Source organism: Sinocyclocheilus rhinocerous, unplaced genomic scaffold (assembly GCF_001515625.1).
Source record: "Sinocyclocheilus rhinocerous isolate Xijiao unplaced genomic scaffold, SAMN03320098_v1.1 scaffold149, whole genome shotgun sequence".
NCBI classification, from domain to species: domain Eukaryota; kingdom Metazoa; phylum Chordata; class Actinopteri; order Cypriniformes; family Cyprinidae; genus Sinocyclocheilus; species Sinocyclocheilus rhinocerous.
The window spans coordinates 550904-572204 of NW_015654504.1; the positions used below are offsets into that span (position 1 = coordinate 550904).

At 39.1% G+C, this 21301-nt stretch overlaps 1 protein-coding gene across 1 annotated transcript in view; it reads left to right on the forward strand.

Annotated features, from left to right (window-relative positions):
* Positions 1-9064, forward strand: part of LOC107717300 (protocadherin Fat 4-like) — a 106754-nt gene extending 97690 nt beyond the window's left edge. The window contains exons 14-19 of the mRNA XM_016524006.1: positions 212-297; positions 1137-1316; positions 1613-1737; positions 3163-3380; positions 4502-4763; positions 7095-9064. Of these exons, the coding sequence (XP_016379492.1) occupies positions 212-297; positions 1137-1316; positions 1613-1737; positions 3163-3380; positions 4502-4763; positions 7095-8986 (2763 nt within the window). The 3' untranslated portion in view covers positions 8987-9064. The remainder of the gene's footprint in view (positions 1-211; positions 298-1136; positions 1317-1612; positions 1738-3162; positions 3381-4501; positions 4764-7094) is intronic.
* The last annotated feature ends 12237 nt before the right edge of the window (positions 9065-21301 follow it).

The window sequence follows — 21301 nt, forward strand, 5'->3', positions numbered from 1 at the left end:
AGTACTTAGCACAGCTCCAGCAGACAAAAACGTCTTGTTTCCATTGTTAGTGTAGGATTTTATAGGCTGAAATTCGTCTATAACGGAAGTGAAGTGTCTGTATTATCTGAACGTTGAGGTCGTGCTGTTGTCTGATGTCAGTCCACTGTCAGTCTCAACCAGCTGCACACAAACATCATGCTGACCTGTTTGTCTGTCTGCTGTGTTAAAGGCGGCGTCTCTCACTGTTGACCTGTGTGGGGAGGAACAGGAACCGGGATACTGTGCCGTCAGCAATGTGGCTGTTCATACTGACTGGTGAGAAACACACATTTACACTCATTATAGCATCTCTTTATTACTGCATATCCCAATATAGAGCGCAACAGTGACCACATGCCAAATGGCCTGGGGTTTGAAGGTATTTTCACCATTCATTTTCACCAGAGTATGAGATGCATCACAATATTGCAAACTTTGACTATATAAAGTAAAAATATTTTAAATAATATTTGTATTATTAATAAATTTGTTAAAATCTATTAATGGTAGATGATTGGTAAATCTCACTTCAAAATTGTGGGTCTAAGATTATTCACAATATTACAAATTTTGATTTAAAAAATATATTAAAATGTTAAAATATTGTAAATTAAAAAAAAATTAAAAGCTTAAAATATTATAAATAAAATATTATAAAATATGTATATAATTCATTGATACGTGGTAATATGATTATTTTATTAAAATATTAAATTATTGGTAGATGTTTGGCAGATCTCACTTTAAAATTATGGGTAGTTCTTTAAATGGACATGTAAAGCATTTAAACAATTTTTTAAAATCATGTCTGCATTGTTTTTTTCTAGTATAAATATCTAAACATTCTTGAATCATGATGCATTTACATCAGATGACTTCAGATATTAAGCCTTGTTTTCTGAAAAATTTGCCAAAATTTAACAAATACCTGCTAATGGGGTCAGAAAAATAATCTTAATTCAAAGGGAAAACAATATGATTTTTCAGATATTTTTTCTTGTGCATATCACTTAATGGCCAGTCTGTCTTGAAAGATATATTGTTACTGAAGAAAGTCAATTTCTCTTCTGGAAGCCGAGTGTGGCGCTGTTATGTCTGATTTCCTCGTCTCTCAGGATTCTGGATGTCCAGCCGAACCGTCTGTCTGTTGGGGGTGTTCGGTCGATTGAAGCCCTCCTGCATCGTCGAGGTCAGGTGGCCACGCATGACTTTGTCGGGTGCATCATGGAGTTCGCTGTCAATGGACGTCCGCTGGAACCGTCTCAAGCTCTGGCTTCACACGGCATCCTGGACAGGTCTGTCACCGAACACACAAACACAAAACACGAGCCGTGTCACTGAACGACAGCTCATTCGGCTCTCTGGACGTCTGTGAATGCAAAATGAAAGCTGGCTCCAGTTGGCCCAAGTCTTATTTTTGATGTCTGTGTGAATTTTCTGGAGCAGGTTGAATAGTGTTGATTTTATTTCGGGTGACTGATGCTTTGAAATGAATGCAGCTCTTTTGCATATATGCTAATGTTGGAGTCATGGACTCTTGTGTTGCTGAGATGTTCCCCGCTGAAGGTTTTTGTTCGTCTTTCGTCCACAGATGCCCCAGGTTAGAGGGCGCGTGTGTCGCCGATCCCTGCAGACACGGTGGGACGTGTCTGGACATGTGGTCGTGGCAGCAGTGCCAGTGTACAGAGGGTTTCACTGGACCCACCTGTGAGAAATGTGAGTTTTTGCAATCTGGAATGATTAAATCTACATTTACATTTACATTTAGACATTTAGCAGACGCTTTTATCCAAAGTTAATAAAATAGTTAATAAAATCTAATATTTTATTAACTATTGTTCATTCATGCATTGGTCAATTTTGAAATTTTGGGTTATGTCTTCAGACTATTGAAAAGGAAATACGCAAAATACACATTTAAGTGTTTATTTTATTGCACTTTATCTATTTGCATCTGTAATTTCAATTACAAGACATATTTTTAAAGAGTTTTTTCTCTGCTTCAGTAACTCTTACATAGACCAAATTTTACAGTTTTATTCCTATCTATATTCTGAAGGTTTTTACTGAGGGTTTTTTTCCCATATATCATTTACACTGATTTATACAACATTTTATTCCTAAAAACATGGTGAAAATATGTTTGTTTAAAGGCGGTGTGTTTTTTTCCTCCACTTCAGCAGCACTTACATAAACCAAAACTTACAGTTTTATTCTTATCTTTGTTATGAAGGTTTTTACAGAGGGGTTTGTTCATATATCATTCACACTGATTTATACAACATTTTACTCCGAAAAACATGGTAAAAATCCCTATATTTAAAGTCTGTGAGTTTTTATCTCCACTTCTGCAGATCATACATATATCAAATCTTAGAGTTTTATTCCTTTCTATATTCTTAAGGTTTTTACTGAGGGGTTTGTTCATATTTCATTCACACTGATTTATACAACAATTTATTTCTCAAAACATGTTGAAATTGTATTTTTTTTTCGCCTGTTGACAGTATTTTCTGATTTATGGTGTGATAAAAAGAGAAATCCAAAATCCTTTCTGTAAAAATCTTTAACTCTAATATTTCAACAGAATCAAAAAATTTTTAACCTGGCTATATCCACATTTATGTTCAGGAAATTTACACAATTGAGTGCATATTTAATTTGTATAATGCCTCCATTTACATATTTAAATATAACATTTCAAAGCATAAACAGTGTGAATATGCACTTAATAATGCCTTGCTATGTGTACTGTGTTAAGCTAACTGAGACTTGTTATAGCACTTGCAATACATTGCTCTTTTGTTGATTTTGATTGCTTCCATTGTCCTCATTTGTAAGTCGCTTTGGATAAAAGCGTCTGTTAAATGTCTAAATTTAAATGTAAATAATGTGCGTTTTCCAATTGGCAGAGAAACAAAAGAGGCATGACATGAGAATCAACCAGTCAAAAGCATGTTGTTTGGTTTCTATATGTGCTGCTGAAATCACATTGGTCCAGAATTCTAGTCTACGTAACAGTGTTAAATGCCAGATATTTTATGTAAGAGTTATGAATTGTCACTTTCTCTTCATCGCATCACAATGTGCAAAGAGATCCTTGATGGAGTCTAAACTAGAGTCTGTGTGTGCTTCTCTCAGACATCACTGCAGATACGGCTCTATCTCTGGACGGTTCGGGTCGTTTGGACTACGGTTTAAGTCAGACTCGCAAGAGAGATGTGTTGTTGGCACGAGCGCTGCAGGACCCTGGCCGACCCGTCCCGGAATACAGCAGCCTGGAGCTGAAGTTCCGCACACGCAGCGGCTCTGGAACGCTGCTGCATGCACAGGAGAGCTCCAACTACACCACCGTCAGGGTAAGTGTGCTCTGGGCTCATGGCCAACCGGCTGAACTCGCTCCCCCTCGCCTCTCCGTCCACTGCAGCTGCTGACGACTAGTGAGGCCGCAGAGAGCTACTACTCAAAACCACGCAAACACAAAGACACAACCACATTCACAGTATCTCACAGCACAGTGTCGCACATCTCAGATTTGTTCTTTGTTCAAGACGGATTTTCCATTTCCAGATTTTGTAGGTCTGTAAATCATTTTCCTTCTCCACTGCAGTTCTTTTCTGTTGCCCCTTCTTTTTCCAATCAAGATTATTTTTCCATTTCAATAATGAATCAGTCAGATTAGCACATGCATTACATACATAGTGAGCCGTCTACTTAGACAGCATGTCCCAAATTTGGCAATGTAGTATTACTTAGTCATTTGAATTTAATTGAAATGTTAAAGTTATCATCAATGCACTTCAGATGCTCTATTATTATTATATAGTATTATAGTATGTGTTTTTCATTAGCTTTTATTTTTATATATTTAGTTTTCATTTATAATAAATTTAGTTTAAGTGTTAATAATTTTTTGTCATTTTTGTTATATTCCTATAACTTTATTTTTCCGTTTGACTAATTTTAGAACTTCAACTTAGTCATTTCAGTTAAGTTTAGTTTAGGTGCTAAAAATTTTTGTTTGTGCTTTTGCCATTTGTTATTTTTTTATATTTCTACTTAACTTTAATTTATTTTATTTTATTATTCATTTTAGAGCTTCCTTCAGTCAGATGCCAGGGAAGCATTTTTAATTTTAGTTTCAGATTTAAGTCAATTTTTTTCATCAGATATTTAATTTCAGCTATATTTCAAGTACCGAACATGTTTTAGTAGTTTACAATAACAATACTGCTTACTAAGATCGCTTATTTTTGTCAAATAAGTTAGCATCACACATGTCCTTTACTGAGAAGGCAATCCCAGAATGCACTTGGGGGAAAAAACATGAATATTAAAAATTTCAATAAATATTATTCTGTCTAATTAAACTAGGGTTTGGAACAGAGCTGATAGTCTCTGATATGAGGCAATGCGTCGTACAATAGATTAAATCCTGCTATTAAATTACATTCATTGATCTTCTCTCTCTCTGTCTCAGCTGAAGAACGGTCTGCTGCTGTACGTGTCTGATGCTGGTGTCGCCGGTAAGGTGGAGAGGATTGTGGGAGATGTTGTTCTGTCCGACGGTCAGTGGCACACACTCCTGCTTCAGAGAAACGGATCATCCACCATTCTGCGGATCGACGAGTCCAGCTCGAAAGTCATTCTGCACAATACACAGGACTTTGGAGGGATTGATGTGCACACACTGTCTCTCGGAGGCGTCCCAGCCCTACCAACACAACAGAAAACCAGCCCAGGTCAGTCCACATTCTGTATAACCTCTTATAATGATGGCTAGAAGTATCATTATGAAGCAAGACTGCATTGCAAACATCCCAGTGACATTTGTACTATAAGCTGCTTTCAATCAAATATGTAAATATTTTAATCACCAGAAATGACATTGACATTGCATGTTAATTATGAACTAAACAATTTTAGCAATGAGAAACGCCTGTCTCGCAGGCAGTGGATGCGTCATAGTTGGCGCACTCATTCATATTTTCTGCCCGAATCAAAACTTGGGAGTGTTTTCCTCTACGAGTGAAAGTGACAGGAGAAAGTTCAGAGAAAGTGTGCGTGTTTTTGTGCTAACTAGGTTAGACAGCGGACTGCCAACAGGAAAGAATGTCTGAACTTTCCTCTGCAGGACCTGCACAGTGCAGCAATCCACAGAGCTGAAGTATTGTCCATTAAAAACAGTCACTTGTAGACACTTCAGACTAGAGCACTCACAAAGAGAAAAGATACACCGTTTAGCCTGCGATAAGACTGGAATCTTTATTAGAGCTCCAGACAGGCTGAGCAAGATGTGTTCGGTGAAGTCCCATAGGAAAGGGAAAAATTATTTTTTTTGTTTTATCTTTTTGTTTTTCTTAAGTCTCCTTCTCAGATGTTTTTGCTGAGAAATGAACCAGTAATCTCACTTGTGTCTGTAGTTTCACAAGAGATCCCAATGTGCTCAGATTTACCAAGACTCAAAAGTCACACAGTATGAACATGATCTGAGCTGCTATCCACATTACTATTGTCAAGTATTAGCTAACTGTTGTCCGTCTCAGATGTTTCTCCTAAAAAATAAAACAAAGTTGACGTTTAAATGAAACCTTACTGAGAAACCTCTGAGCAAAAAGATCACCAGCTGATGTTCATATATGGTCAAATTGAGCTGTTGGGTTGTAACCCATTCTTTACTGGCAAACATCTAAATATCAAATGAAATTATCCAAACTATTATAAGGTAAACATATTTTGTGCACGTAAGGTCATGTCATTTCTGGTTTCAAGGGCTGGAAGAGAGCGGATGAGAAATTGAATTGGGCCAGTCTGCTTTTTCCCTCTAATAAACAGAACCAAATGTTCTGTATTTGAATGGGGCATAAATTCAATAAACATCGATTTACATTGTTGACGGTTCTTTGTTAGGCAACATGATAGTGCAGGTCTGAATCAGTGACATCAAGATTTTTCCCAGATGGCGTGGTTTTAAAAGGTTGCATTTTTGGCTTGCAGGATACTTGTGTTGAAGAGAAGAGTCTGTTTCTCTTCCTCCTGATGTAAAAGCGACGATTTGTTGATGTGTATCCCTGGGGGAGAATTTTGTTCTACATTGGCTGATGCTACAGCAATCAGAAACTCAAACAAAATGTCTGCCTGTATAGCGTTAAACTAAGCAATGTCCATTTCTTCAAGTCAGTCTCATTTCTATGTCATGTTGGGGAAGCTCTTGTCTCTCACGTAGCCAAACGATTGACTTGCAGCATACATTTTGTTGCAGTTTGCAGCTTTTGTCCAAAAATCTGTTCACTCAGGTCTGTTTGATTGGCGTAAAAACAAACCATAACACCGTGTCCTAACTACACGCGACGCAACAAGATTCCAGTGACAAGAAATTTGGGTGTCCAAACTAGACACGACGCAACACCGTGTAGACGTGACAGAATCTAATCAAATAGGACAGAATCAAATATTACATCCAATCAGAAGTGTGTGTGGGCGGGCTCTCTCTGAAAGCACTCTGCACTCACAACGAAATGGATAAGTTTATAATCAAATTCATAAATATTAAACCTTTTTAACATTATTAAATGTAGGCCTACATACTGAGTGACTGATACCATCTTTATTTTGGAATACACTTGTTGGTTCGCTGTGAGTTTACAGTTTTAACATACATCTTTGCTTTTATTTATTTTCAAGATCTGAGGTAAACTATCTGTTGTTGCTTTCAGTGTGGCTATAGATGCCACGCAATATGACATTCAAACTCACATTAGACATGTTTAACTTTGAAAAAAGCACATAATCAGTACCTGAGATTATCACTGTCATATAGTTTGTATATTGTTGTTCCAGCCGCGACGTTGCAGAAATAGAAACCGTTTCTAAAACAGAAATTTTGCATGTTACGACAAAACTTATGATTAACATGGAAAAGATACCTTTTATCGCATGTCACGTCGAGTGTAGTTAGGATACAATGTTACTGACCACCTTTTCTCTGCCGTTTAGGAGTGGGTGCATTTAAAACAGTACTCAAACCATTTCTGAGATGATTTGAGTTAATGCTCCTTTCTCTGTGCTTCTAGGTTTTGATGGGTGTTATGCCTATGTGAAATATAACGGAGAGATACTCCCCTTCAGTGGTGAACACAGGACCGTCTCCATCTCCAAGAATGATCCCTCTGTGAAGATCGGCTGTCGTGGCCCTAATCTATGTGAGAGTAGCCCATGCTGGGACGGGCTGATGTGTGTAAACCAGTGGTACACCTACCAATGTGTCCCACCGGGCGACTGCGCCTCGAACCCCTGCCAGCACGGCGGCAGCTGCGTGCCCGGCGCTCGTGGAGGCTTCACCTGTGCGTGCGAGGAGTTCTACACGGGCAGAGTCTGCAAGAGCCTGGTGGCCTGTCTGGGAGTCCGGTGTCCGCAAGGTACGGAGTGTAAGCTGGGAGCCAACGGAGGGTTCACCTGTAGTCCGAGCGCCACAACCGAGGAGATGGTTCTGCCCATCTGGGCGGTTCCTGCAATCGTGGGCGGCTGCGCGACTGTCTTGGCGTTGGTGGTTTTGAGTCTCATCCTGTGCAACCACTGCAAGGGTCGCAAGAAAACCAAAGTGCCAAAGGATGAGAAGAAAACAAAGGAGAAGAAGAAGAAAAAGAAAAAGAAAGGCAGCGAGAATGTGGCGTTCGATGATCCGGACAACATTCCGCCTTACGGAGACGATATGACAGTCCGGAAGCAGCCAGAGGGAAACCCCAAACCTGACATCATAGAGCGAGAGAACCCTTACCTGATCTACGATGAAACCGACATTCCGCACAACAACGAAACCATTCCTAGCGCCCCCTGTGCTCCGTGTGCAGGACCAGAGGCCGATATGGAACACTACGACATTGACAACGCCAGTAGCATTGCTCCGTCGGACGCCGACATCATCCAGCACTACAAACACTTCCGTAGCCACACTCCCAAGTTTTCCATCCAGCGCCACAGTCCGCTGGGATTTGCCCGTCAGTCCCCTCTTCCTCTAGGTGCCACAAGCTACACCTACCAGCCGACCTACACCCAGGGGCTCCGCTCCACCCCTCTCAGCCATTCAGCTTGCCCCACGCCCAATCCCCTGTCACGCCACAGCCCCGCACCCTTCACCAAGCCGTCCTCCTTCTACCGCAACACTCCCACCCGTGAACTCAACTTGGCACGGCGCGAGGGCAGCCCTCTCGATTTCCACGGCGAAGTGTGCCAGCCTGGTATGTTTAACTACGCCACCCGGTTGGGTAGGCGCAGCAAGAGCCCTCAAACCATGGCGGGCCACGGCTCTCGGCCCGGGAGTCGTCTCAAGCAGCCAATCGAGCAGATTCCGTTAGAGAGCGGTCCACCTGTGGGATTGTCCATAGAGGAGGTGGAACGCCTTAACACACCTCGACCCAGGAATCCCAGCATCTGCAGCGCCGATCACGGGCGCTCGTCATCTGAGGAAGACTGCCGTCGACCGCTCTCACGTGTCCGGAACCCTGCGGATGGCATCCCGGCTCCGGAATCCTCCTCCGAGAGCGACTCCCATGACTCCTTCACCTGCTCTGAGATGGAGTACGACCGCGAGAAACCAGTTTCTTACAGTTCTCGCATGCCCAAGCTCTCGCAGGTCAATGAGTCGGATGCTGATGACGAGGATCACGGAGGAAGGATGCGACAAAGGCGATACTCCAGCCGACGTGCAGAGGGTGGGCCGGCCAGTGGCCACAACACTCTATCGGAGTATCAGCACCACACTTTACCCCATAAACTGGGCCAAGGGTCCAATAATTTCAACTGGGACAATCTACTGAACTGGGGTCCGGGGTTCACCCACTACGTGGATGTTTTTAAAGACTTAGCACTGCTACCAGAGAACTCTGCTGCTAAAGACATCGAAATGAAGAGCGGCGACGGCTCCATCACGATTCTGAATGAGGGCGAAGCCGAGCAGTACGTATGAGAAGCACTGAGTCCTTGGGCCTCATTTATAAAGCGTGCATACACACAGATTTGATCTTAGAGTGTGCGTACGCTTAAATCCACGCCAATGCTCATATTTGTAAAAACTGCCTTAGCGTCACGTCAGGGTCTGAGCAGACGTACGCACTTTTTCTTGTCGGAGTACTGCAGGTTTTTGAAAATGTAAATTGTTCTTGCAGCTCGCTGTGCTAAATTAAAGGATTTGGACAATGACTGGTGATCTTTTATATGTTAATGTCATTAATTAGGAGTCATTTACAAGGCAGAGAGCTGAAACCATTCAGTTATGCGCAAGTTCAAGATCATTTACGATTCATAGATTTCACACCGACAGGCGTACATGCGTTTTCTGTGCGTACGTTCATTCTATGAATCACACGTACGCATATTTGAGAGATGATCGTAAGATCAACTTTAGGATGGTTTCTGCGCAACATTTTATAAATGAGGCCCCTCATCTCTTCGCCTTCTGAGACTGGAGTCAGGAGCCGTGGCGAAACACATGAAATACTGATCAATTAAGACGAACTTAAATGCAGCAAGGCAGAGCACTGATTCAAAAGACGAGCACCAAACACCCTTCACAGAGTGCACTACAGAAACGCTAGGGGTTGCACAGACTAGTTGTTTGGTTTTGCAATTAGTTGATGTGTTGGGTTGACTAGTCGTGGATTATGCAAAGGTGCATCCCTGTGTATGTGCATGACATTATCTTCATACAGTATTGCCCCATTGTATTTGTAATTTAGTAAACCCAGAGCACATTGTAAGTGAACCCCACTGGTGCTGTGTAATGACCGATTTTGTTCAAGTGATGCATTGAACATAAGCAGCAAAGACTGCTGATGCCAGATGCTGCATTATGAACCACTTATGTTAAGATAAACAGCGATCCACTGACTAGTAAACGAATAGTCGTGCAACCCCTTCCTACAAACACACCAACCACACAATGTCTGGAAGAGGAAGCTGGGAGAGGTGCGACACACATATGAAGTGAATCAGTTCTAGTCCATCTGTCTGTTCTGACTGAGACCAGAGTGTTAAAATTAAGTTGGTCATAATGAAGGGTCGTGGTGACCCTCTGGCGCTGCAACCGTGGAGTCTGGGCTCTGTCCATTTGGCTGATTTTCCCTGTGTGTTGGTGCCTCGACCTCTAGGAATCACATCCATGAGCTCGGTGTGAAGAGCAGGGCCATATTTGGCTCCAGTTCTGCACACTCCAGCCAAAATAGAAAGAAAAGCTCTGGAACCGTTCGCCAAGAACGGGTGTTTCTCATCCTGAATAACCGGCTGCTGTCTAAAACAACAAAACCTCCCGACATGAGATTAATCAGGCCTCTGCCTTCTGGATATTTGAGGATTTACATTTAGGAGCACGGACACTATGACTTTGAACGGTTGTTTTTATTGGTGTATTGCAGGTTTCGTACAAACACGCTTGACCTGTCTAACGCGATGCCCACCTGCTACGAGACTATGAACTTGTGTACATTTTGTATTAATATGGAAGCTCTCGGAAGTCGATGTTCTCTGTTGTTACATGTTCTTTGTTGTTGTTGTTTTGTTCATTGTTTTTTAAAATGTACTGTTTCTACTTTTTTTACTGTTTATTAACTTAAAGGTTCATCAGCATTTTTATGGATATTTTTCATATGCTGGAAATGAGGTTCTTACTTTCAGCGGAAGTAAGATTGAACTTCTTATTTTTTACATTTGTTACTTATGTAACATCAGTATTTTCCACTATTTTGATAAAACTATAACATAAATGTCTGATTTATACGTGTAAAAGCCAATAACAGAATAAAAAAAAAATATTTATTTAAAAAAGTTCATTTCAGTTTTGATGTGATGAGACTAAACTGACTGAAAGCTGGATATCAAAGTGACATTTTGTTTTTTAGAAAGTTTCAGTGCGTTTAACCATAAATGACTCCTTTTGTGGACAGAAAGGAACCGATATGAATTGAATGAAACATTCGATAGCTCTCAGAGACTGAAAACGAGCCCTGATGCAGGACAGAAAAACCCAGTGTGACTTTAAAAAGAATGACTGTAGTAATATATAATTAAAAGGTGACACGTAACAGCAGCACATTTCGCTGTAAATTGTTTTATGAATCTGTCAGTGTAGCAAAGAGGCCGTTCAAAAATGACTGATGCTTTAAATTAAGGTTCAAAAGGGGAAGCTCAAAAGTCTGGGTGACAATTTCTCCCAAAATGGAGATATTATGGCAAATCACTCTTATAAGTTAGTATGTGTGTAATTAAAAGAGACACATTTTAAGCTAATTATAGTGATTTAAAACTAGAATTGAAGAATCAGCCAGAATGAGCAAAAGATCTGCGTTGCTGGAACCTGTATGAGCGCCGGAGCTCCTGAGGGATTTTGCTCTGTGCTGTTGTTTACAGAAGCAACACAGCTGATTTTGCACAAACTTACAGGAAACGACTGTGAATAAACAATCACACATTCCATAAACCAGCGTGTCACTGATGCTGCGGAGACGGTTTTGGGCTACTTTAAAACTGTTGCTGCGACTGGATTTTTTCCTGTGGTTTTGAAGTTTTAACAATGACACAAATATTATTACATTTATATTCATGCAAATGTAATGATTATTTAAATCAGCTTCTATCCTACCAAACTGATGTCAAATTGAAGTCACATCGATTTCCGAACTTTTTGAAAAGTTGCAAACGTTTTTTTTTTTTACTGCAATTTTAAAACTTCTGGAACACAATAATCTGAAGAATGCATCATTTAAAGCCACTTGATGCATCAATCAAACCGGATCACAGACAATGGACCTTTTTCACATTTGCGTGTTTCTCAGCAGCGGAAGTCGTCATAGTTGGGTTAACTTGAAGAGCGGTGAATGGGAGAGTATGACAAATATATTTAAAACTCCATTATAGTGTTTTCATGACTTTCAATGAAAGGAAAAAAATTGAGAGAGACTGATAACGGCAGTCAAAAGAGAGAACGAGGTCAAATTTACTGTCCCTGCATTAGAAACACCCTCGCATTAGTGTTAACTTTTTTTTTTTTTTTTGATGCAAAGGTAATATAATACAAAGAATAGTGTTATAAATGTACATACATTTAAAAAAAAAAAAATACAAAAATGAAAAACTTTCGAGGATTTACGATGCCGATTACTGTTAAACGCGTCATCAGTCTCGTGAAAAGGGTCCATTTCATAAAACCCCTTTTCTGTAACAAGAAGTCATGAAAGTGTTTTGCTCATTAACTGTGAGAACCCTGTTAAAACTTCCCGTCAGAAGCAGACAGATGAAGTTTAATAAGCTAAAAGGTAAATTCAGTTGATGTTTTTATAAGAGAACGTCTATCAGGAAGGTTTCAGAAAGTTATCTGACACTGTTTGTACACACCCTGGGTTCTCTCTGGAACGTTGTGAAGTCTGAATCCGTCTGATTCCCACAATCTCCCCGACAATCCCATCCAGCTCCTGTCCTCTCGCTCGGTCCGTATGTGTGAGGACACTTCCGACGACGTCCGAGTGCCATCTGCCAGACATGTGGCATGTAATCAGAGCGATTCTAGGCTGGTTTGAATCTCCACTGGCCAAAGAGACTGAGTCTTTAAAAACGTTATCAGACCACATTGGTGTCCTGCCATTATTCACCAAAGACGATCATCACAAGAGTCTGATCACACACATTAAGTTTCACTCTGGTTTATTTTCGAAACGGTCTCTTTCGTGAATCAGTGGTTTTATTAACCAGCACAGACTAAATATTGTCCAGACATGTAATGAGATCATGTGTGTGATTTCGGTGTTGATTCAGGCTGTTCTCCAGTATTTACATCAGTTTAAGCTCCATTAGAGACACTGACATAATGAACACTGATGCTCCACCAAAGCAGACTCGACCAGCAACACGTGCACCGAAACATCCCTCTCATCAGCTGATTGTGTGCTTGAATGACATGATCAGAAGTATCTTGTTTTCTTTATATTATAAAATATGTGACCCTGCAGCACAAAAGCAGTGTTAAGTCGCTGGGGTATATCTGTAGCAATAGCCAACAATACATTGTATGGGTCAAAATTATACATTTTTCTTGTATGCCAAAAATCATTAGGATATTAAGTAAAGATCATGTTCCATGAAGATATTTTGTAAATTTCCTACTGTAAATATATCAAAACTTAATTTTTGATTAGTAATATGCATTGCTAAGAACTTCATTTGAACAACTTTAAAGATGATTTTCAATATTTAGATTTTTTTTCACCCTCAGATTCCAGATTTTCAAATATTGTCATCATAACAAACCATACATCAATGGAAAGCTTATTTATTCAGATATATGTATAAATCTCAACTTCAACACATTTACCCATATGACTGGTTTTGTGCTCCAGGTTCACATTTTGTAAAAATATACATGTACATATAAATATTTATGGCCACATGAAAGCTCAAATGTACAAGTGCTCTGAAGGCAACTGAATGTCACTCATTCAAAATGACATTTACACTTAAGTTAAAAAAAAAAAGACCTAAATTTAATTATCAGTAACTAAATACTTGGATTTCCATCTGTTCCTCACTTATATAACTTCAGAAGGCCTTTGATTATAGTTCATGTTCAACCAGGAACATGAGAACTGATGAAACGTATAGCACTGAATTCAGTACAGCTTGCATTGTATAAAGACTTGTCTGCTGATCATTCTCACTCACACAGGCCTCAGTTAACAAAGAAAACCAAAAAACTAAACATGAACTCATAAACCACTTCTGAAGAGTCAAATTAGACTCAAACAAAATAGACAAAAGTGGTGAAGTTATATTAAAGCAAAAAAGGAAAAGACATTAAATAAGAGCTGATTTATGAGAGAAACCAATGTGCGAAACAATTCCTTCAACACTCTCACTGTTCCTCACAGAACACTGAGCTTTATACTCACAGCTGATTGGAGCACAGCGAGAGAGGGGCGGGGCTAATTATCACTGCACACAGCTGATTGAAGCACAGGGAAAGATGGGCGGAGCTAATACTGATTGCCTTTCCTTCTACACCAATCAGATGATTTAAAAATTATTCAGATATTATTTAATTAGGTCGCACACACACACACACACACAAAATAACTCCACTGTCATTCATACAAACCAAAATATGCTGATAAAAATAAATAATGTTGTTTTATGGCCAGTAATAAATATTTATGGCTGCCACATACAGTATATCAGATTGACTCATGTTGATGTCCAACGCACATCTTTAGCTACAGAAGTTACTTTCACAATGGACGCCTTCCACAGGACTGTGATGCTATTATTTGCTATTTGAGCAAATGGGAATGCGAAAAATATATTTATTGTAGTCTCCCATCCACTGCAATAGAAGGTTACCCAACTATGACGACTTCGGCTGCTGAGAAACCCAGAAATGTGGAAACGGTCCATAAGTGTGTTTTGAAGATGTTCTGTCTCATCTCTCTCTCTTTTTACACATGCATTTGATTAGATCTGGATCCTGTGTGTGAGACATTCATAAACTGACCTGTAACCCATGAGGAATCCCCTCTAGAACGGTTACAACTCTAAATACTCAAGACAAGCACACGCTGACGCACCCGCAGGAGTTTTACTCTGTACACATCTAAATGACCTTCATTAAAGAGAATTAAGTCTGTAGTTTCTCAATATGAGCAAAACATTAATCATCAGATAGACAGACGAGATTATGAAAACAAAGAAAAAACACAGAACACACGAAACTGTGCTAGATGTTAGGTTTTGTGGAGGGTAGGAAACCTTTGAGCTGTGTTTATGATCAATGTGCAAAAAAAAACAAAACTAAAATATGTATTTTAGGCAAGGGTGTAGGATTGATTTTGGCATTGTTGGGAACTACGGCAGACAACAGACATTTAAATGTTTGATCAAAATTATTGCTAGGGATAATTTAGTAGTGTCTGATATTGATAGGATCATGTCATAGTGTCTCTATTAAACTCTACACCCTTGAAAATCATAACAAGCGATGTCCGACTTTGCAAAATAGTTCTCTCCTTAAATATGAAGAGGTCAACAGATTAATGAGTTCATCCAAATTTCACAAAAAGCTTATGGATGTAATTATAATATAAGTCAGACATTGAAGTTGCTGTTTTTGTCTCTTGTGAGGAAGATTCATTCACTTGTTTGCCAATGAACCGCACAGAGACATTCTGGTCAGATGTATTTAGTGTGCTATTAATATAACTTAGTTTGTGTTTCCTGATAGATACATTTCACATACATAAACAAAAATATGGCCCTAAACCTCTCTTTTCTTTATTCAAAGTTGTTCTAGACAAGTATATGAAAACTATCTAAAGTTCTGTTAATTCTAAATCAGTGAAAACTACATCTCTATATTCATCCTATGTGTCCTGGCAACACATCCGTTATGTTGATTTTCATAAGGGATGTGTTGTTCCGAAGTCCCGATCTGAATCAAATGATCCACAAATCCACACCGAAGTTCCAATCTGAATCAAATGATTCACGCTCCGAAGCCCCGATCTGAATCAAATGATTCACAAATTCACACCGAAGTTCCAATCTGAATCAAATGATTCACGCTCCGAAGCCCCGATCTGAATCAAATGATTCACAAATTCACACCGAAGTTCCAATCTGAATCAAATGATTCGCGATCCGAAGTCCCGATCTGAATCAAATGATCCACAAATTCACACCGAAGTTCCAATCTGAATCAAATGATTCGCGATCCGAAGTCCCGATCTGAATCAAATGATCCACAAATTCACACCGAAGTTCCAATCTGAATCAAATGATTCGCGATCCGAAGTCCCGATCTGAATCAAATGATCCACAAATTCACACCGAAGTTCCAATCTGAATCAAATGATTCACGCTCCGAAGCCCCGATCTGAATCAAATGATTCACAAATTCACACCGAAGTTCCAATCTGAATCAAATGATTCGCGCTCCGAAGTCCTGATCTGAATCAAATGATTCGCTATACGCGATCCGATTGAAGCGCTTGGAAACAGTGAATAATTTTGCAACGCAATGGTTTAACTGATTCGGAGTTTCGAAAAGCTCCATTTCACCCATCACTGCGTGCTTTTTAAAATAATTACAAGTTCATTACAAATCATTACAAGTAATTCAAAAATGAATGGCTCTTTTGAACTGTTTTTGCTAGTGAATCGCTTGAACTGAATGATCGAAGTCACGAGTTTGAACCAATCGGATCGGTTCCAGCGTAAATGACTCACTCAATTGAATCGGTTTGTCTTTTCCTCTTTTTTTGCGTCTTCAGTCATGTTTACACGACACTGTCAGCACTACTACTGGCTTAGCTCGCTAGTTTTATGACAGTTAACTGAAATAAGCGACAAAAGTATGATGTTTAAAAATAAAATATCACTTTTTCCATTCCAAAGATGTGAGCTGCCTATTGAAAATACTCCATTAAAATGACAAGCTGCACCTCAAAATGCATGTTAGCAGCAGCAAGTGTTTATGCAACTCTTTATTAAATATTTATATATTTTTTTTGACAAATGAATTTTGATGATAAAAGAAAACAGCTAAAATTGTTGTGCTAATAATGCATGATAACTGTAATGCTGTTTTGTGTGCAGGCTCTGAGAACAGGGTCTTCAAACATACGGGCCTTCATGAGCTCATGGCGCTAAAACAAGCAGAAGAATCCTTGAGCTCCGTCCATCTCGCTTTCTCGAGTCTTTGACACATTTTCGTGCGTATTTAAGCAAAGACAAAAAAAATCCTGCACGGTCGACATTCCAGCCTGTGAAACGGGAGAATGCGGAGAATACTGGGCTCTTGGCAGCGGCTTTACACGACATTAATTTCCACAATAACATTCATTGGCTAATCGTGCGTCTGTGCCGGTGAGTGGCGTGTTTAGCCGCGGGCTTTTTCCCATGCTCTCGTCTCTTTTCTCCTCCTCTCGTGCATTCATCTGTCAGGACTCAAAGCTTTGCTCTTCATGCTAATTGTCTCTCAATAGGATGGTCTCCTCCCACTGCCATAAAGCAGCTCACACACACACTGGACTCGAGCTCGGAGTCGGTTCGGTCCTCGCGCTCGCTTCTGGAGTCGACCTCCAGCAAACACAAAGCGAGGTCTTTGAGAAAAATGATGTTAATGTTTGCACATAAACAATCAGAAAAATCCCACACATATTAGATATTCAGAGTTACTTTATGTGTGCGCATAATAACATGCATTCTGTTAGACAGAAACAAGCTATAGCATAGGAATCTTATTATTTTAAACTTAATATTAAAGCATATTCTTTTTAATTAAATAAATTGTGAGCTGCTCACCTATGCTTGGATGCAAACAAATTATTTAATTTTCTCGCTAAATGTGTTTTTCTTTGTTATCGCTCAATAAAGGTCATTGCTAAGGAAACTTATTTCCACGATCTGACAATTCTGACCTTTTTTCTCACAATTTCTCACATGTGAGATAAAATAAAAGATGCAATTACCTTTTTATTTCATGGGAAAAACTAAAAAAGTCAGAATTGTAAAATGTAGAATTCTGAGGGGGAAAAAAGTGAGAATTAAGAGATGTAAACTTAGAATTCTAAGACAAAAGGTCGGAACTGTGAGAAATAAACGTAGAATTTTAAGAATGAAAGTAGGAATTAAGATACGTAAACTTAGAATTCCAAGACAAAGAGTTAGAATTGTGAGATAAATTTGTAGTTGCATTCTTTTTCTTTCTTTTTTCTTTTTTTAATCCCATGGTGCAAAAAACTTCCATGTTACAAATAAAGGAAATCCCACACTTTTTTTATAATTCATGTGTCAGTGTTACTGTATATCATGTTTTTGACTGAATGTAAGTCATATATACAGTTAAAAATGTAAAACCTTAAAAAGACACATTTTTCCGGGTGTGACAGCTTTACTGTGTATATATACTGTACATATGTATGATGGTGTGTCAGACTGTAAAACACGTCTCATTCAGTTACTCTTGACAGCTGTGTGAAGTTAACAGTGTCTCTAACAAACCGTGGCAGTTTGGGTAATAAAAGCCCTTCAGAAGTGAGAGAATCTTCACTTTAATGGGTTAAACGGGTGAAGAACACTCATGGACTCTTGTAAACTCTGTTAATTGTGTTCGTATAGACCCCGGGCAGCTGCGGGGCCTCTGCGGGCCCCAGAAATCAGACTCTAGAGAGAGACACACAGAGCACTTTTGATCACAGACTCCAGCAGAAAAAACACATCCACAACTCAAATGCACCCAATTATTGAGGCATAAATAAAAAGTTTAATTAGCATCAATTGCTTCCATATTGTTGCTATTTCTGTGTCGTTTTCGGTTTTTAGAAACGAAATCAGAACATTAGCTTCGTGTTTGTTTAAATTATGATTGAAATGCTTCATTTTATAGTGAAATTGCAGTTTAATTAAAACGGGGGATAAATATTTTCTTTCTTGTTTCCACGTCCACATCTGCTGTTGTTTTTTGAGGAAGCGTGTGTGAGTTTGAGCTCAAATGAAGTGAGATTCTGACGTCACTCAAACATACAGACGGGTTTCTATCAGTCTGATCGGTCCTCGCGCTCGCTTCTGGAGTCGACCTCCAGCAAACACAAAGCGAGGTCTTTGAGAAAAATGAGAATGGCGTCAAAAAATGTTTGCACATAAACAATCAGAAAAATCCCACACATATTAGATATTCAGAGTTACTTTATGTGTGCGCATAATAACATGCATTCTGTTAGACAGAAACAAGCTATAGCATAGGAATCTTATTATTTTAAACTTAATATTAAAGCATATTCTTTTTAATTAAATAAATTGTGAGCTGCTCACCTATGCTTGGATGCAAACAAATTATTTAATTTTCTCGCTAAATGTGTTTTTCTTTGTTATCGCTCAATAAAGGTCATTGCTAAGGAAACTTATTTCCACGATCTGACAATTCTGACCTTTTTTCTCACAATTTCTCACATGTGAGATAAAATAAAAGATGCAATTACCTTTTTATTTCATGGGAAAAACTAAAAAAGTCAGAATTGTAAAATGTAGAATTCTGAGGGGGAAAAAAGTGAGAATTAAGAGATGTAAACTTAGAATTCTAAGACAAAAGGTTGGAACTGTGAGAAATAAACGTAGAATTTTAAGAATGAAAGTAGGAATTAAGATACGTAAACTTAGAATTCCAAGACAAAGAGTTAGAATTGTGAGATAAATTTGTAGTTGCATTCTTTTTCTTTCTTTTTTCTTTTTTTAATCCCATGGTGCAAAAAACTTCCATGTTACAAATAAAGGAAATCCCACACTTTTTTTATAATTCATGTGTCAGTGTTACTGTATATCATGTTTTTGACTGAATGTAAGTCATATATACAGTTAAAAATGTAAAACCTTAAAAAGACACATTTTTCCGGGTGTGACAGCTTTACTGTGTATATATACTGTACATATGTATGATGGTGTGTCAGACTGTAAAACACGTCTCATTCAGTTACTCTTGACAGCTGTGTGAAGTTAACAGTGTCTCTAACAAACCGTGGCAGTTTGGGTAATAAAAGCCCTTCAGAAGTGAGAGAATCTTCACTTTAATGGGTTAAACGGGTGAAGAACACTCATGGACTCTTGTAAACTCTGTTAATTGTGTTCGTATAGACCCCGGGCAGCTGCGGGGCCTCTGCGGGCCCCAGAAATCAGACTCTAGAGAGAGACACACAGAGCACTTTTGATCACAGACTCCAGCAGAAAAAACACATCCACAACTCAAATGCACCCAATTATTGAGGCATAAATAAAAAGTTTAATTAGCATCAATTGCTTCCATATTGTTGCTATTTCTGTGTCGTTTTCGGTTTTTAGAAACGAAATCAGAACATTAGCTTCGTGTTTGTTTAAATTATGATTGAAATGCTTCATTTTATAGTGAAATTGCAGTTTAATTAAAACGGGGGATAAATATTTTCTTTCTTGTTTCCACGTCCACATCTGCTGTTGTTTTTTGAGGAAGCGTGTGTGAGTTTGAGCTCAAATGAAGTGAGATTCTGACGTCACTCAAACATACAGACGGGTTTCTATCAGTCTGAATGCATTTGAAGCTACTGTGCTCAGATGTTTCTCATTGGAGGTTTTCCAGCTAGCACACGTCACTGATGCCTTGTTCTTTGCGGACAGATGGAGAGAAAGTGGACCCAAATAATTCTACACTTTGGAAACCACTTCATGTGTTTGTCTTTTGCAGCGTGTTTTCTGAACAGAAACAGATCTGAGATGTGGTCCATGTTCTGTGATCTCTCTCTTTTGATTCTTCATCCATCCTGACACAAATCTTGATTTCTATGACAGTTTACACACAAAAAAACACTGAGAAAGCCACCTTAGAAACTGCTTAGCAAAGCCCAAAAGCCAATCATGCAAAAGCCGAGATACACTCTTAAAAATGAACAGAAAAGTTGACCCAAAAATGAAAATGTGCTCACAAATGTAACTCATTCTCACTGAGGGTGAGTGCATTTTTATTTTCAGGTCAACTATTTCTTTAAAAGAACCATTTTTCCACTGTAAAGAAGCTTTTGTGGACAGGGATGGACTTTTAAGAGTGTATGTAAAAACTGTGGTCAGATGTTGCTCAACCTGTCCCAGAATTCAACACTCTCCCAGACGTTTCACCCTCCTCGTCACCTTTTACTCCTTTAGTTCAACCCCGTCCTTCAGAGATCTCTTCTCCCACACGCTTCAAAAACAAAACTCAAATTTCAGAAAAACAGGCCGTCTGCTTTGTTCTGTCTTGTGGGTTCAGCTTTGTTGTCATTGCATGCCTTAATTCATGTAAGTCCAATTTATAATCAGCAGTTCCAGAAAGGAAGGTTATAATAATACGCTGTAATTCTTTTCTCAACTTCGAGTGTTTTCTTTGGTCACTGTTGATGTCACACAGCCATTAAAATGCCAAATATGACTTAATAGTAATTTCCATCCGGAGCAGGGAAAAACTCGTCTGATCCGAGGACGCTCTTCCTTTCACAGAAACACTCTCAGAACGGCTACATTTGGTTTCAGGAACACACAAACGACCGTTTCCCTCAAAAAACGAGATGCTTTACTGCAGTATATGTGTCAAATGTGCAGTGGCACTGCAAAAAGTGTCCGCAGTGTTTCTGTGTTGTTTTCCAGTACAAATATCTAAACATTCTTAAATCAAGATGCATTTACTGCAATGCAAAAGGTATCAAAAATGATGGTTAAAACAAAAAAAGACATTAGCAAGAATATTTTA